Here is a 19,935-nt window from a genome sequence, read left to right as displayed (position 1 = left end):
GTTGAATGTAAAGCAAGGGCTTGTTCCAAGTTCCGTGGGACACATGTATAGATATCAGGGTTGAATGTAAAGCAAGGTCCGTGGGACACATGTATAGATATCAGGGTTGAATGTATAGCAAGGGCTTGTTCCAAGTTCCGTGGGACACATGTATAGATATCAGGGTTGAATGTATAGCAAGGGCTTGTTCCAAGTTCCGTGGGTCACATGTATAGATATCAGGGTTGAATGTATAGCAAGGGCTTGTTCCAAGTTCCGTGGGACACATGTATAGATATCAGGGTTGAATGTATAGCAAGGGCTTGTCCCAAGTATGGGACACATGAATAGATATCAGGGTTGAATGTATAGCAAGGGCTTGTTCCAAGGTCCGTGGGACCACTCGATCACTCACTCACTCACGGATATGACACTTATGGCTCAGATAGATTTGGCCACGAGAACGGTTTGTCAGACCGCCTCCGTGGTCTAATGGAAGAGCGTCCGCCCGGAGAGCGCAAGGTCCGGGGTTCAATCCCCGGCCGCGTCAGTATACAATATCTGAATGGGGTATTTACGTTAAACTACCGCATGGTATCTCAGTGGCCTGGCATTAGTTCGGACTAGTACAAACAGCCACACACACACGTGCATGTACGTCGCTATAGAAGTGCAATAATCATGGTCGCGACGTTAAACCCCATTTCACCTGACCTAAGATTCCTTAGGGGTGGTGGTTAGTGGCAAAGTCACGGTTAACGCGATAGTTTGTCTCGCCGTAGACCTGGGTTCGATTCCCCCTATAGCTGCAATGTGTGAAGCCACTTCTGATACGAAGGGAGTAAAACATCATTCAAACACGGGGGCACGGGTGGCCCAGTCGTCTAAGGCGCCGCGATTCGCTGCGCAGAGTTGCGTCCCCTGGACACGCCAGAAACCTATTGTGGGTTCGAATCCGGGTTCACCCCGATTATGTTTCTAGGTTTGTCAGCACCATACCCGTGCTCGTGGGTTTCACCGAAGTGGTAAACGTCTAAGACCTGCATCACTTCTGGCTTTCCTCCAACATTAAGCTGACACGCCGCGATATAACTGGAATAATGTTAAAAGCGGCGTTAAACCCAACTCACTCACTCACTCACTCATTCAGAAACATCCTTCATTGATCCAGCGCTTAACTGTCCTCCAATTCGGAAGCGGCGACTAGAATGTGTATCGGATGGCACGCCTGGATGTGAGGTAGATGTTAAAAGTAAGTACCCTCCTGGCAAGCTCTCAAATGCGACCACCGATGGAGACAAACTATCAACTGGTATCTGCTGGGAAGAATCTCTCAACTGGATATTAGATATGTAATTTCTAATTATATAAAATGCACGACGATGAAATAAAAGCAAATTTTACTGTTTCGTGGTACAAGAACACGACTCCACGTACACAGGGCTTTAGTTGTCTCTTCACAGCATGCGATGCATCCACAAAAGACTGACACAACCCACCCCCACAGCTGCAGCTGGTCTCAGGGCCTCCAGCTGGTTCGATTCGGATTTCATATCTAAAAATAGAGAAAATCGATTCAATCTCATTGAAATCAGATCTTAGTTCTAGCTATCGCTAAACAAAGATCTGAGGACATCCCATTAAGGGTCACGTCAGAACGTCCTATCACCCAACCAATCAGAGCGTCGCTTACCAGATCATGAAAGTGACAGTCGGAATGTGTTTTCTAATCATGCAACCACGAAATATTTAACATGGGGTATTCCGAACGACAGTTACGGGTTTTATAATTATATCCATACAATCTAGGCCATCTATAAGAAATTCCAAAATGTTCTTCTTATCAGTTTTAATTTTTTTAATACGTCAAAATATGTTTCGAAGCGTAGTCGCCAGTTTGAAACTAGTGTCGTAAAGCACGAGAATGCTGCCTTAGAGAATGATTGGCTAATGTCGATTTCTTGTCAGTCATTTCATTGGTCGGTCAAAATTCGCGAAAGGTCGTTCTGACGTGACCCGTAATAGGATGTCCTTAGATCTTTGTTTGGCGGTAGCGAAAACTAAGATCTGATTTTAATGAGATTGAAATCGACTTGCCAAAAATGCATTTTTCATCGAATAGCGGGCCGGCTGTGGAGTGAGTAATGACAGTTTGAACAGTATTTCTCATACATCACGGGGTGTCAGTTTAAATCGAGGGGAAAGTGATGTAGGTTGTAGGACTTGACAGCTGCAGATTGAAGGCGTTTACTTACGGGTACCCTTACAGCTGCAGATTGACGGCGTTTACTTACGGGTACCCTTACAGCTGCAGGTGGTAGGCGTTTACTTACGGGTACCCTTACAGCTGCTGATTGACGGCGTTTACTAACGGATGCCCTTACAGCTGCAGGTAGTAGGCGTTTACTTACGGATACCCTAACAGCTGCAGATTGACGGCGTTTACTTACGGATACCCTTACAGCTGCAGATTGACGGCGTTTACTTACGGGTACCCTTACAGCTGCAGATTGACGGCGTTTACTTACGGGTACCCTTACAGCTGCTGATTGACGGCGTTTACTAACGGATGCCCTTACAGCTGCAGATTGACGGCGTTTACTAACGGGTACCCTTAGAGCTGCAGGTTGTAGGCGTTTACTTACGGGTACCCTTATAGCTGCATTTCATGGGCGTTTACTTACGGGTACCCTTACAGCTGCAGGTTGTAGGCATTAACTTACGGGTACCCTTACAGCTGTATGTTAAAAAGAGGATTCCAATCCCAGTCTTGCTAATCCTTGAGCGTCTTGGGTCTTCCACATTAAACTGACACGACGCTCTGAGCAACACAAGAGACATGCACACTTCTTACTTGTAGTTCCATTCAGTGTCTGACCATTGTGCAAGTCAGACGAGTTGTTCTGTGAAGTTGCCCCACCCTCCCCTGCGTCTGGTACTGATGGTGGTGCTGGAGTAGTGGCGGGTGTTGGCGCGGGAGTGGTCACTGGAGGGAGAGAGGGGGCCGATGGGACGTTAATATCACAAATGAGTTCCACATGTGCACCTACACAGCGCCAGTACTTCACTAGTGTGTAGACATCCGCCGTAGCTTTCTGGCGTAATACCATCACGTGCTTATTTTGAGTCGGAAAGACCAACTTCGATCGTGTATAACTCACGTACAATACTTCGTTAGTGTGAAGACATCCTCCGCGAATACATGCAGCAGTTACTATATTGTCTGCATCAAAACTTACATTGCTGTAACATTAGTTTACAAAAATATATGGTTTTGCATCTGCAGCTGAACGAATATATCCATACAACATCCCAGCATCAGATGTGCACTGAACTGACTGAATGAGATGTACACTGAACTGACTGAATGAGATGTACACTGAACTGACTGACTGAGATGTACACTGAACTATCTGACTGAGATGTACACTGAACTGACTGAATGAGATGTACACTGAACTGACTGAATGAGATGTACACTGAACTGAATGAGATGTACACTGAACTGAATGAGATGTACACTGAACTGACTGAACGAGATGTACACTGAACTGACTGAATGAGATGTACACTGAACTGACTGAATGAGATGTACACTGAACTGACTGAATGAGATGTACACTGAACTGAACGAGATGTACACTGAACTGAATGAGATGTACACTGAACTGAATGAGATGTACACTGAACTGAATGAGATGTACACTGAACTGACTGAATGAGATGTACACTGAACTGAATGAGATGTACACTGAACTGACTGAATGAGATGTACACTGAACTGACTGAATGAGATGTACACTGAACTGACTGACTGAGATGTACACTGAACTGACTGAATGAGATGTACACTGAACTGACTGAATGAGATGTACACTGAACTGACTGACTGAGATGTACACTGAACTGACTGAACGAGATGTACACTGAACTGACTGACTGAGATGTACACTGAACTGACTGAACGAGATGTACACTGAACTATCTGACTGAGATGTACACTGAACTGACTGAATGAGATGTACACTGAACTGAATGAGATGTACACTTAACTGAATGAGATGTACACTGAACTGACTGAATGAGATGTACACTGAACTGACTGAATGAGATGAACACTGAACTGAACGAGATGTACACTGAACTGAACGAGATGTACACTGAACTGAACGAGATGTACACTGAACTATCTGAATGAGATGTACACTGAACTATCTGAACGAGATGTACACTGAACTGACTGAATGAGATGTACACTGAACTGACTGAATGAGATGTACACTGAACTGAACGAGATGTACACTGAACTGACTGAACGAGATGTACACTGAACTGAACGAGATGTACACTGAACTGAACGAGATGTACACTGAACTGAACGAGATGTACACTGAACTGACTGAATGAGATGTACACTGAACTGACTGAATGAGATGTACACTGAACTGACTGAATGAGATGTACACTGAACTGACTGAACGAGATGTACACTGAACTGACTGAATGAGATGTACACTGAACTGAATGAGATGTACACTGAACTGAACGAGATGTACACCGAACTGAATGAGATGTACACTGAACTGACTGAATGAGATGTACACTGAACTGAATGAGATGTACACTGAACTGACTGAACGAGATGTACACTGAACTGACTGAATGAGATGTACACTGAACTGACTGAATGAGATGTACACTGAACTGACTGAATGAGATGTACACTGAACTGAACGAGATGTACACTGAACTGAATGAGATGTACACTGAACTGTTTTAATGAGATGAACACTGAACTGACTGAATGAGATGTACACTGAACTGACTGAATGAGATGTACACTGAACTGACCGAATGAGATGTACACTGAACTGTTTTAATGAGATGAACACTGAACTGACTGAATGAGATGTACACTGAACTGTTTTAATGAGATGAACACTGAACGTTGAGATTTGAAACATTTGCATGACCGTTCATAATTGAGTCTGAAACCGAAGTGAAAAGATCCAACATACCCGTGCTTTCACAGATGAAGGACACCTGATTCTGGCAGGATCTGTCATTCCATGCGATGCTTCCTCTGTACGCCAGACACTGGTATTCAACACATCCTTCCGGATTATTGTTAGTGTCAATATAGCTCGGTTCACCAGGGTGCCAGTCCCAAAAGGTGGGGGGGTCGTCACCCGCAGCGAAGATCCACGCATTGTTGGGGTTATAGTTCAGACCAAACCAGTATGACCTCATGTTCTGACCTGTGCCATGGAAACAACAATGATATTTTATCCGGACAAGTTAAATCGTTTGTATTTAACAAGTTACGAATCGGGAAGTTTAATTTATCCCGGTTTTTTTTTACCTACTTCTAATTGTCTATCAGAGACTTTGTTACTTTACTGATACGCAACAGAAACGTTGAAACGTTGAATTGTTCATTAGCCAGTGATCACAGTGAGTGAGTGAGTGAGTGAGTGAGTGAGGATAACCATTGGCGTCACGGAATGTACGAGCGAACGCTTCAACCATTAGGCTACCTACATGTAGCAAAAAAATAGTAACGACGAGTACGTCACGTTCATGTGCAGTTCAGAGTAACGACATATACGTCAAGTTCATGCACAGTAAAGAGTAACGACATGTACGTCACGTTCACGGACAGTAAAGAGTATCGACATGTACGTCACGTTCACGGACAGTAAAGAGTAACGACATGTACGTCACGTTCATGCACAGTAAAGAGTAACGACATGTACGTCACCTTCATGGATAGTAAAGAGTAACGACATGTACGTCACGTTCACGGACAGTAAAAAGTAACGACATGTACGTCACGTTCATGCACAGTAAAGAGTATCGACATGTACGTCACGTTCACGGACAGTAAAGAGTAGCGACATGTACGTCACGTTCATGCACAGTAAAGAGTAACGACATGTACGTCACCTTCACGGACAGTAAAGAGTAACGACATGTACGTCACGTTCATGCACAGTAAAGAGTATCGACATGTACGTCACCTTCACGGACAGTAAAGAGTAACGACATGTACGTCACCTTCATGGATAGTAAAGAGTAGCGACATGTACGTCACGTTCACGGAGAGGAAAGAGTAACGACATGTACGTCACGTTCATGGAGAGTAAAGAGCAACGGCATGTACGTCACGTTCACGGACAGTAAAGAGTAGCGACATGTACGTCACGTTCACGGACAGTAAAGAGTAACGACTTGTACGTCAAGTTTATGGACAGTAACGACATGTACGTCACGTTCACGGACAGTAAAGAGTAACGACTTGTACTTCAAGTTTATGGACAGTAACGACTTGTACGTCACGTTCATGGACAGTAAAGAGTAACGACTTGTACGTCAAGTTTATGGACAGTAACGACATGTACGTCACGTTCATGGACAGTGAAGAGCAACGACATGTACGTCACGTTCATGGACAGTAAAGAGTAACGACATGTACGTCACGTTCATGGACAGTAAAGAGTAACGACTTGTACGTCAAGTTTATGGACAGTAACGACATGTACGTCACGTTCATGGAGAGTAAAGAGCAACGGCATGTACGTCACGTTCACGGACAGTAAAGAGTACCGACATGTACGTCACGTTCACGGACAGTAAAGAGTAACGACTTGTACTTCAAGTTTATGGACAGTAACGACTTGTACGTCACGTTCATGGACAGTAAAGAGTAACGACTTGTACGTCAAGTTTATGGACAGTAACGACATGCACGTCACGTTCATGGACAGTGAAGAGCAACGACATGTACGTCACGTTCACGGACAGTAAAGAGTAACGACATGTACGTCACGTTCATGGACAGTAAAGAGTAACGACTTGTACGTCAAGTTTATGGACAGTAACGACATGTACGTCACGTTCATGGAGAGTAAAGAGCAATGGCATGTACGTCACGTTCACGGACAGTAAAGAGTAGCGACATGTACGTCACGTTCACGGACAGTAAAGAGTAACGACTTGTACTTCAAGTTTATGGACAGTAACGACTTGTACGTCACGTTCATGGACAGTAAAGAGTAACGACTTGTACGTCAAGTTTATGGACAGTAACGACATGTACGTCACGTTCATGGACAGTAACGACTTGTACGTCAAGTTTATGGACAGTAACGACATGTACGTCACGTTCATGGACAGTGAAGAGCAACGACGTGTTCGTCACGTTCAGCAGATGAAAGCCCGGGAGGAAGAGGCAGTTAGGTCCAATGTGTATTTTACTGTTGGGGAGTTATTACAAACTCACATACCTACAACTTCAAATAGCTAAAATCCTGTTATTTAATTTAGGTGGGTTTTTTTAAAATAAATAAGTTCAGCATTTTTGTCACTATTGCTCTAAGCCGCCCGTACAGTGGGAAGCATGACGATGATCCCCGAGGCATGACACAGTGGAGTCCACTCAGTGCTGTGCAATACGTACAACAGGAATGTCATGGAATTAACTAGACATCTTTGAATTATTTCATGAGGTTTACATTAAGATAACAGGTATCTAATCTACAGTTAGACTACCTCAAATTTCCAAACACGGTAGATTTATCTCAATTATCAGTATTTCGTATTTTCGGTACAGTATTGTCTATTATTTGGTTGCAGTTAGTATTGCGTTTCTTAATACAGAAAACTACGGTTATAACGAACTCAAAGGGACTACTAATTTTAGTTCGTTATAACCGTAGTTCGTTATAAGTACATATACAGCATGACTACAGCAAGTAGTCGGGACCAAAAAGTAAGTTCGTTATATCCGTCAGTTCGTTATAAGCGTGTTCGTTATAACCGTAGTTTACTGTATTTTCATTTTAATGAAAAAAATACGTTTTCTTTCCAGTCTGTATCGCCTTATCTAAAATATTTTCATATATTTTCAGTATATTATTTCTGAGAGAATGTGAAACCGCGTTCTTACATTGATCGGTCTCTCCCATCACGTAGTCCTTGATTGCCTTGTTCTCCGCAGTGTTTGGTTGGGCCAACATTCCCCCGTACTCCTCCTGACAAGTTACCTTAGCTTCCTCCCATGTTCGGCCATAGTCGTTGAAATGAAAACATTTGTTGTCAACACGCAACTGTGCCTCGCCACATCCTGAAATATCTGTAACTAAGATACATTAAGTCAGCAAAGCCCTCAAAGACAGTTTGCATGTCAAATCCCGTTTATCCAGACTGTATCGTTGACGTTGTGTCCGCATAACATGGGAGGATGTGGTGACGTCAGAACCAGGTAGTATCTACGGTGGCCGAGAGGGGTCATTGCTTTATCGAATTTTTCGGCCGCGATAGTGCCATAAAGTGATAGCACGAAACGAGAAAACGATATTGTTGCGCGTGGAATTCGCCTCGTGTTATCGCTTCCTCGTCACGTGTTATCACAATCTCGCGGCCGTAATTGAAGTCGATAAAGTTATGTCCCCTCTCGGCCACCATGGTATAGCATGAGTCATCTGTTTCTATACGAATAACGGGCGGTCGGGTAGCCTAGTGGTTAAAGCGTTCGCTCATCACGCCGAAGACCCGGGGTTCGATTCCCGACATGGGTACAATGTGTGAAGCCCATTTCTGGTGTCCCCCGCCGTGATGTTGCTGGAATATTGCTAAAAACGGCGTAAAACCATTCTCACTCACTCACTCTATACGAATAACACTATATAAGTAAAAAAAAAAAGTCTTAAGTTTAGATCCTCAAGTACTGAATCGGGGTGGTGGGATAGCCTAATGGTTATAGCGTTCGCTCACCACGCAGAAGACCCGGGTTCGATTCCCCCTCATAAGAATACAATATGTGAAGCCCATCCACCTCAATTACATGCGACGGAAGTTTCAATGAAATAATATATTACACGTTCATAAAATACTTACACTATTTAAGTTTAAGTGGCTATATTTAATTACTTATCACAGTTTGATTAAGTGAGTATAGTTTTACGCCGCTGTTAGTAATATTCCAGCAACATCACGCCGGGAGGCACCAGGAGTTGGCTTCACACACTGTACCCATGTGGGGAATCGAACCCAGGCCTTCGTGGTGACGGGCGAACGCTAAGCTACCCCCCCACCCCATCTCAGCACAGTAAAGGAAGGGTCTTTACCATTTTCGCCTGGAACCATCCACAAAACATCTCCTACAATGAACCATACGACGACCCGGAGGGCCAGCACGGTGCGATAAACCATCCTCACAGCCTGCTATGGGGTGCCTCAGGGTCGGGATTATATATAAGGCCTCGATATGAATGAGTTAGTGCTATCGATGAAAGCAACCCCTTTGATTCGGTATCGTTTACATGCAAAGACGACCTTCAGTCACGGTTACTCTTATCAGTACTATGACAAGAAGCAGTTGGGGAAATGGGAGTACACAGATTGGCGTGTCAGCAATAATGAGAGTCCACCCTTTGAACCAACTTCGGTCTGATCATCAAACAAAATCATCAGAATAGCTCATACGCTTAATGTGCGTTATAAAGGGGGCAGCGAGTAAATGAGTGAGTATGGTTTTACGCCACTTTTAGCAAAATTCCTTCACACATTGTGCCCATCTGGGAAATCGAACCCGGGTGTTCAGCGTGACGAGCGAGCGCTTTAACTACTAGGCTACCCCACCACCGGACAGCGAGTAGAACCATGTTATGATATGCACTTGGTATTCGTTGACCATAACAGTCGATCCACAGTATTGTCTTTCAGCTTTATCACATTTGCAATTCGGTTCATTTCAAGTTTTTTGAGAGGTCTGGGGGACGCTTGTATCCCAGTCGTCTAAGGCGCCGCAATACGCTGTGCAGAGTTGCTTCCCCTATGGTGCCGGACACGAGTGATCGTGAGTTCGAATCCGGGTTCGCCCTTATTATGTTTATAGGTTTGTCAGCACCAGAACCGTGCTCTTTGGTTTCACCAAAATGGTAAACGTCTGAAACCTGCATCACTCCGAGCTTTCCCCCACATCAAGCTGATACCTCCGTGATGTAACCGCACTATTGTTCAAAGAGGCGTTAAACCGAAAACTCAATGGTAGATTTCGCAATAACTTATGTCGTACAGAACACAGATATTCCTAAACGGCAGACCTAAATGTGTCATTCCTTCTTTACAGGTGTATATATCATATAATATTTAGTTATTTCAAATTGTTATTTTATTATTTTTATCAATTTAGAAAGTCTGAAATAGTACATATGCGTTGAAAATGTTCAAAGAAAATGTAGGAATTCTGAGATATGATATTATATTATCACCGCAATCTCCTGCTTAGGACATGATCACAGGTACTTGTTGAGATACACAAGCGTGATTTGGGTTTCTGTTCTTCACTCCGTTGTCACGTCACTTGAAGATTACTTTGTTCTTATCGAATCAAACAAGTTCTCTTTTGTGACGTAATTCAGCCCCAAACATGACAGGTGTTGTTCAAGGCTCTCTTCTAGCATCACGTGACATCTTTGACAGCGGGATCAAAGTGGAGACGAGTACCACTGTGGCAATGGTCGAATTAGTCATGGCAGTTTCAAATATCTTACTTGTGTCATTCGTTTGGGATTCAATGACTCTATCGCTTGTCGACGATGAAATATCACTTGCAGTGCTGTTGGCTGCAGACGTTGCTGAATACAGATGTTGGTGATGTCATATTAAAAAAATATACACGAATACAAAACAACACTGCATAGTAGCACTACATCAACGCAGGGGACGGAACTCCTCCTGCCCGTGGCCCAGTGTGTATTCTCACAGTAGTGGGTGAGTGAGTGGGGTTTAACGCCGCTTTTAACAGTATTCCAGTTATATCACGGCGTGTCAGCTTAATGTGGGAGGAAAGCCCGACGTGATGCAGGTCTCAGAGGTTTACCACTTCGGTGAAACCCACGAGCACAGGTATGGTGCTGACAAACCTAGAAACATAATCGGGGCGGACCGGGATTCGAACCCACAATCATAGGTTTCTGGCGTGCCCAAGGGACGCAACTCTGCACAGCGAATCGCGGCGCCTTAGACGATTTGGCCACCCGTGCCCCCTGTATTCTCACAGTAAGCTGTCATACCACATTCTCAGAGTGTCCAATCATATTACATTTCCAGTGTACAATCATATTACATTTCCAGTTTGAAATCATATTACATTTTGACAGTGTGCAACCACATTGCATTTTCATAGTGTGCAATCATATCACATTTTCAGTATGCAATCATATTGCATTTCCAGTGTGTAATCAAATCACATTTTCACAGTGTGCAATCATATCACATTTACGTTTTGATTGTTTCATCAGGTTGGTTCGAGATTGCAGACGAACGGAAAACACTCAACTTTCCCCGAAGATTCCCTCTGTACCAGTTACGTTATGATTTTAGATATAACAGAAATTCAAATTGTCAAACAACACCAACAGAAGAGATATCTAGGGGAAGAGTATTCGGCGCTACCACAGTCATCATATGTTTGTAAACATAACGGTAAGTCAAGCTGAACTCCATGTATGGTTGTGTCCGCCTGTCACAGTTGGGAGCCGTGACTCAATATCATCTTTGTATCACCAGTACAACATGCCAGAGTTATCTCCCCTCGCTCCGAGGCCATCTCAGTATCACCAGCACAACATGCCAGAGTTATCTCCCCTCGCTACGAGGCCATGCTAGTGTCACCAACACAACATGCCAGAGTTGTCTCCTCTAGGTCTGATGCAATCTCAGAATCACCAACACCACAACCCAGAGTTATCTCCCCTAGGTCTGAGGCCATTTCAGTATCACCAACACAACATGCCAGAGTTATCTCCCCTAGGTCTGAGGCAATCTCAGTATCACCAACACAGCATGCCAGAGTTATCTCCCCTAGGTCTGAGACCATCTCAGTATCACCAACACAACATGCCAGAGTTATCTACCCTAGGTCTGAGGCCATCTCAGTATCACCAACACAACATGCCAGAGTTATCTACCCTAGGTCTGATGCCATCTCAGTATCACCAACACAACATGCCAGAGTAGTCTCCCCTAGGTCTGAGGCCATTTCAGTATCACCAACACAGCATGCCAGAGTTATCTCCCCTAGGTCTGAGGCCATCTCAGTATCACCAACACAACATGCCAGAGTAATCTCCCCTAGGTCTGAGGCCATTTCAGTATCACCAACACAACAAGCCAGAGTTATCTCCCCTAGGTCTGAGGCAATATCAGTATCACCAACACAACAAGTCAGAGTTATCTCCCCTAGGTCTGAGGACATCTCAGAATCACCAACACAACATGCCAGAGTTATCTCCCCTAGGCCCGAGGCCATCTTTGCTTCACCAACCCAACATGCCAGAGTTATCTCCCTTGGGTCTGAGGCAATCTCAGTATCACCAAAACAACATGCCAGAGTTATCTCCCATAGGTCTGGGGCCATCTCAGTTTCAACAACACAACATGCCAGAATTATCTACCCTAGGTCTGAGGCCATCTCAGAATCACCAACACCACAAGCCAGAGTTATCTCTCCTAGGTCTGAGGCCATTTCAGTATCACCAACACAACATGCCAGAGTTATCTACCCTAGGCCCGAGGCCATCTTTGCTTCACCAACCTAGCATGCCAGAGTTATCTCTCTTGGGTCTGAGGCCATATCAATATCACCAGCATAACATGATAGAGTTATCTACCCTAGGTCTGAGGCCATCACAGTATCATCAACACAACATGCCAGAGTTATCTCCCCTTGGCCCGAGGCCATCTTTGCTTCACCAACCTAGCATGCCAGAGTTATCTCCCTTGGGTCTGAGGCCATATCAGTATCACCAGCATAACATGATAGAGTTATCTACCCTAGGTTTAAGGCCATCTCAGTATCACCAAAACAACATTCCAGAGTTGCTTCCCTTGGATCTGAGGCAATCAAGTTCCATCCCAGTTCTATCGAATACTCTTACCCAAGCTAAAATCTTTTGTTTGTTTGTTTGTTTGTTTGTCAAATTGAATTTCTATTTCAGTTGAAATGTCATGTAATTAGTATAATGATGATGATGATGATGATGCTGATGATGCACACTGGTGACAGCGATGATACATGAAGGGTAACTAAGACGGCACGCCATGAGCCATCTGAGTATCATGACACAATAATTTAGGCTCACATACCCCTGGTCTCACAGACAAAGGCTGAGGGAGAAGAGCACTCTTTGTCATTCCACTTGATTTTGCCAGCAACACAGCGATACTCGACACACGTTTCTAGGCTACCGTCCGTCTGGCGTTGCGACCAACTCGGGTTCCCTCTCGACCAGTCAGAGAACTGGATAACACTTCCTGTGTCAGCGTATACATGTGTTCTCGACTCCTCGACTCCATACACACCCAGCCAGAACACCGCCTTGTTGGCACCTGCAACAACAAAACACAGGGGAGTCCATGACACACCCAGCCAGAACATCGCCTTGTTGGCACCTGGAACAACAAAACACAGGGGAGTCCATGACACACCCAGCCAGAACATCGCCTTGTTGGCACCTGCAACAACAAAACACAGGGGAGTCCATGACACACCCAGCCAGAACACCGCCTTGTTGGCACCTGCAACAACAAAACACAGGGGAGTCCATGACACACCCAGCCAGAACACCGCCTTGTTGGCACCTGCAACAACAAAACACAGGGGAGTCCATGACACAACCAGCCAGAACACCGCCTTGTTGGCACCTGCAACAACAAAACACAGGGGAGTCCATGACACACCCAGCCAGAACACCGCCTTGTTGGCACCTGCAACAACAAAACACAGGGGAGTCCATGACACACCCAGCCAGAACACCGCCTTGTTGGCACCTGCAACAACAAAACACAGGGGAGTCCATGACACACTCAGCCAGAACACCGCCTTGTTGGCACCTGCAACAACAAAACACAGGGGAGTCCATGACACAACCAGCCAGAACATCGCCTTGTTGCTACCTGGAACAACAAAACACAGGGGAGTCCATGACACAACCAGCCAGAACACCGCCCTGTTGGCACCTGCAACAACAAAACACAGGGGACTCCATGACACACCCAGCCAGAACATCGCTCTGTTGGCATCTGGAACAACAAAATACAGGGGAGTCCATGACACACCCAGCCAGAACACCGCAGTGTTGGCACCTGCAACAACAAAACACAGGGGAGTCCATGACACACCCAGCCAGAACATCGCTCTGTTGGCACCTGGAACAACAAAACACAGGGGAGTCCATGACACACCCAGCCAGAACACCGCCTTGTTGGCACCTGGAACAACAAAACACAGTTCAGTCTATGACACACCCAGCCAGAACATCGGCTTGTTGGCATCTGCAACAACAAAACACAGGGGAGTCCATGACACACCCAGCCAGAACATCGCCTTGTTGGCACCTGCAACAACAAAACACAGGGGAGTCCATGACACACCCAGCCAGAACACCGCCTTGTTGGCACCTGGAACAACAAAACACAGTTCAGTCTATGACACACCCAGCCAGAACATCGCCTTGTTGGCACCTGCAACAACAAAACACAGGGGAGTCCATGACACACCCAGCCAGAACATCGCCTTGTTGGCACCTGGAACAACAAAACACAGGGGAGTCCATGACACACCCAGCCAGAACATCGACTTGTTGGCACCTGCAACAACAAAACACAGGGGAGTCCATGACACACCCAGCCAGAACACCGCCTTGTTGGCACCTGCAACAACAAAACACAGGGGAGTCCATGACACACTCAGCCAGAACATCGCCTTGTTGGCACCTGGAACAACAAAACACAGGGGAGTCCATGACACACCCAGCCAGAACATCGCCTTTTTGGCACCTGCAACAACAAAACACAGTTCAGTCCATGACACGCCCAGCCAGAACATCGCCGTGTTGCCACCTGGTGAGGCAAAACACAGGGGAGTCCATGACACACCCAGCCAGAACATCGCCTTGTTGACACCTGCAACAACAAAACACAGGGGAGTCCATGACACACCCAGCCAGAACACCGCCTTGTTGGCACCTGCAACAACAAAATACAGGGGAGTCCATGACACACCCAGCCAGAACACCGCCTTGTTGGCACCTGCAACAACAAAACACAGGGGAGTCTATGACACACCCAGCCAGAACATCGCTCTGTTGGCATCTGCAACAACAAAACACAGGGGAGTCCATGACACACAGCCAGAACATCCCAGTGTTGGCACCTGCAACAACAAAACACAGGGTAGTCCATGACACACCCAGCCAGAACACCGCCTTGTTGGCACCAGGAACAACAAAACACAGGGTAGTCCATGACACACCCAGCCAGAACATCGCCCTGTTGGCACCTGCAACAACAAAACACAGGGGAGTCCATGACACACCCAGCCAGAACACCGCCCTGTTGGCACCTACAACAACAAAACACAGGGGAGTCCATGACACACCCAGCCAGAACATTGCCGTGTTGGCACCTGGAACAACAAAACACAGGGGAGTCCATGACACACCCAGCCAGAACACCGCCTTGTTGGCACCTGCAACAACAAAACACAGGGGAGTCCATGACACACCCACAGCCAGAACATCGCAGTGTTGGCACCTGGAACAACAAAACACAGGGGAGTCCATGACACACCCAGCCAGAACATCGCCTTGTTGGCACCTGCAACAACAAAACACAGGGGAGTCCATGACACACCCAGCCAGAACATCGCCTTGTTGGCACCTGGAACAACAAAATACAGGGGAGTCCATGACACACCCAGCCAGAACATCGCCTTGTTGGCACCTGCAACAACAAAACACAGGGGAGTCCATGACACACCCAGCCAGAACATCGCAGTGTTGGCACCTGGAACAACAAAACACAGGGGAGTCCATGACACACCCAGCCAGAACATCGCCTTGTTGGCACCTGCAACAACAAAACACAGGGGAGTCCATGACACACCCAGCCAGAACACCGCAGTGTTGGCACCTGCAACAACAAAACACAGGGGAGTCCATGACACACACAGCCAGAACACCGCCTTGTTGGCACATGGAACAACAAAACACAGGGGAGTCCATGACACACCCAGCCAGAACACCGCAGTGTTGGCACCTGCAACAACAAAACACAGGGGAGTCCATGACACACCCAGCCAGAACACCGCCTTGTTGCTACCTGGAACAACAAAACACAGGGGAGTCCATGACACACCCAGCCAGAACATCGCCTTGTTGGCACATGGAACAACAAAACACAGGAGAGTCCATGACACACCCAGCCAGAACATCGCCGTGTTGCCACCTGGTGAGGCAAAACATTTATGGTACAGTAATGTCCACAAGTCAGCATTAAACCACAATCATCATTCACTCACTCACTTGACCGCCCACTCGCCCACTGGGCCCACTCACCCACTCACCCACTCACATTTATTTGTAAGATTCGTCAGGTATGTCTTGATTTCCTCATTCTCTTGGGTTGTTGGTTGGGCCAGGATTCCGCCATATTCCGCCTTACAGTACGCCTTGGCTTCGGGCCAGGTGAGTTTCGTCTCGATGAAGTGAAAACATTTGTCTCCCAGTTGAGCCTGCGCTCCCCCACACACATCTGCGGATTAACAGATTAGAAACAAACAGCTTCGTAATGATCTGCCTGGCTCGAGAGACGTGGTCATTACGATACAGAGCTGTGGGCAAAACGGTACAGGGATTGTTCCTAACGATACAGAGGTGTGTTCAAAACAGTACAGGGATTGTTCCTAACGATACAGAGGTGTGTTCAAAACAGTACAGGGATTGTTCCTAACGATACAGAAGTGTGTTCAAAACAGTACAGGGATTGTTCATAACGATACAGATGTGTGCGCCAAACGATATAGGGACTGTTCATAACGATACAGATGTGTGGGCAAAACGATATAGGGATTGTTCATAACGATACAGAGGTGTGGGCAAAACGATATAGGGAGTGTTCACAACGATACAGAGGTGTGGGCAAAACGATATAGGGATTGTTCATAACGATACAGAGGTGTGGGCAAAACGATATAGGGATTGTTAATAACGATACAGATGTGTGGGCAAAACGATCTAGGGATTGTTCATAACGATACGGAGGTGTGGGCAAAACGATATAGGGAGTGTTCACAACGATACAGAGGTGTGGGCAAAACGATATAGGGATTGTTCACAACGATACAGAGGTGTAGGCAAAACGATATAGGGATTGTTCACGATACAGAGGTGTGGTCAAAACGGTTCAGAGGCGTGGTCATCACAGGGGCATGGTCATAACTATATTTAGATGTGCCTACATTAATGTAGGGGCGTGGTCATAACCATATTTAGATATGTTTACAGCAATGTAAGGCTGTGGTCCTAAATGTGGAGGACGTGATCAGAAGCCATGACGTGGCAGAAACCATGACTTCGCGGGATATGACACAGCCTCGTGATGACTGTTTGGCAATGTCATGTAACAGTGTTAGGTGTAAAAGATAACAATGTGTGTGTAGGGTCATCAACTACACTTATGTCTGTGGTGCTGTTTAAAGACAAAAGATGGTAACACACTGCCTAATGAAACACATCGGAATAAAATTACAAGCAGAAAAGGATCACTGGCTACGAAAGTGTGCGACGTCGGGTAATAAATACTTACTATTTATGCAAATTGTGTAAATGGCGGGTTCTACCGGTCGGGCAGGACAAGCTTACCTTTGTCGCTAAAACCCACTCATTTACAGTGAGCCATTCATATAACCATCACAGCTATTTTGACCTTTCCGCCAAAATTTTAATCTGTTTAGGTGGATAATCCAGACTGGATTTCTTTTGCATTGATACTTATAATTAGATGCCTTTTAGAAATAGTTATATCATTATATGCCTAAAGGGAAACATTTTGACCGAAAATACCCTATTTCGGAAATATCTGATGAAAGAGTTGTCCTCCGGCTTTGCACACTCACACACACTCACACTCACACTCACACACGCACACACACACTCACTCACACACAGACACACAAACACACACACTCACATACAGACACACATACACTCACTCACACTCAGACACTCACTCACACACACAGACACGCACACTCACACACACATACACTCACAAACACACAGACACACTCACACACAGACACACTCACACTCACTCACACACACAGACACACTCACTCACACAGACACACTCACTCACACACACATACACTCATTCACACACACACACTCACACACAGACACACACTCACACACACACTCACTCACATACAGACACACAATCACACAGACACTCACACAGACACTCACACACGAAATATCAATCACTGGGCCTGTTGTTGGATGTTTAAAACATAATGTGTCAAACCAAATTGTTTGTTTCCACCTAGTCGGCCCCTCAAGTTGTTTACTTACACATGTTCAGCTGCATGTCATATCAAATTACAATTTTCAGTTATTGCTAAATGTTTCTACCATGGGGAAGTGTCGGTATGTCAATAAACTTACCAGTCTGCTCCATCGCCAAAACCCAAGCATCGGCAGCTAAAAGCAGCATCAGGATCAGGAATACTGCCCCGCTCATGCCGACCTGCTTCACTTGGCCGTGACTAGTACAAGCAGCGCCCTCTCTAAGCCAGTGAGAATCATAGGAGCTCGATGATGGCGTGTATATAATAACATATACGTAGAGAAGTAAATCACACCCCTCTATAGACATTTGTTTTCTATACGTATATGATGCTATTATATTCACGCTATCATCGAGTTCCTGTGTCGAGAACGGTGTGTCCAAAAGCTGTGCTGCTACCTTTCATCGGTAGATGTGAAGCCGTTCAGGGCGCCGTGTCAGGCTATCCCGTCATCACAGTCGTCGTCTTTGGTCAGTAAACAGAAGATGAAAAGAAAGTTCACATGGAGTTTGATTAACTGTAAAATGAAAACAAGCCCCAAAAGATGTTGATGCAATTGATTCTATGTATTGACTTCACCTGTCAAACTTGCAAAATAGCAAACAGCGGCGGTCAGTGTATATATTACTAGGGGTACCAAACGTCAGTTCTCACAAAGTTCGTTAATTAGGCTGTGGCCAAAAAGTGGGTGGGAAAAGTCAGCGGACACTAAGGTGGCTTTGGGGCGACCTCATCACAACCACCCCTGGCAAGGATGCACGACCCCCCCCCCCCCCCCCCCCCCCTCGCAAGGATGCACGACCACCCCTCGCAAGGATGCACGACCCCTCCTGGCAAGGATGCAAGACCACCCCTGACAAGGATGCAAGACCACCCCTCGCAAGGATGCACGACCACCCCTGGCAAGGATGCAAGACCACCCCTGGCAAGGATGCACGACCACCCCTGGCAAGGATGCAAGACCACCCCTGGCAAGGATGCAAGACCACCCCTGGCAAGGATGCACGACCACCCCTGGCAAGGATGCAAGACCACCCCTGGCAAGGATGCATGGCCACCCCTGGCAAGGATGCACGACCACCCCTGGCAAGAATGCACGACCACCCCTGGCAAGGATGCATGCTTCAATGCACCGTCTCAAGGATGACGTCAAACGTCTGTTGACGATTGCCGTAATGTGTTGCCAAACATCCTGCAAGACGTGTTTCAGGTCATGTAAGTTGTTTGGATGGTTGGGGCGTCTCCACAGCACTCTAGATACGATATCACAAGTGTTCGATGGGAGATATGCCGGAAGAACGTGGGGGCCAAGGCAGTACGGGCACGTTGACGTTGTTTAGAAAGTTCTGCGTGAAGCTGGCGGTGTATGGTTGGGCGTTGTCCCGTTGGATCCCCCTTGGTTGTCGCTGCAGAAATGGCACCGCTACTCGTCTTAGGACTTCGTCAACGTACCGTTATGCATTGAGATTGCCATGAATAACAACGAGTGGTATCCACGGAGCGGTCTGTATGCCCTAATGCCAACAGCACGCAGTCATCTT

General features: G+C 46.1%; 1 protein-coding gene across 1 annotated transcript; it reads right to left on the bottom strand.

Moving 5' to 3' along the window:
• Positions 1-1,436: 1,436 nt before the first annotated feature.
• Positions 1,437-18,567, bottom strand: LOC139470095 (macrophage mannose receptor 1-like). Its single transcript, XM_071252384.1, has 8 exons — positions 18,492-18,567; positions 16,399-16,578; positions 13,132-13,374; positions 10,536-10,619; positions 7,928-8,119; positions 4,998-5,237; positions 2,834-2,965; positions 1,437-1,534 (listed from the first exon to the last, which is right to left on the bottom strand). The coding sequence occupies exons 1-8, from the start codon at positions 18,565-18,567 to the stop codon at positions 1,437-1,439; spliced, it is 1,245 nt and encodes a 414-aa protein (XP_071108485.1).
• Between the last annotated feature and the right edge of the window lie 1,368 nt (positions 18,568-19,935).

The sequence above is a fragment of the Haliotis cracherodii genome, unplaced genomic scaffold (genome assembly GCF_022045235.1).
Source record: "Haliotis cracherodii isolate W230 unplaced genomic scaffold, xgHalCrac1.p SCAF_20, whole genome shotgun sequence".
In the NCBI taxonomy this organism is placed as follows: Eukaryota; Metazoa; Mollusca; class Gastropoda; order Lepetellida; family Haliotidae; genus Haliotis; species Haliotis cracherodii.
Note: the sequence above shows the minus strand (reverse complement) of the source record. Positions and strands in the feature narration are given on the sequence as shown.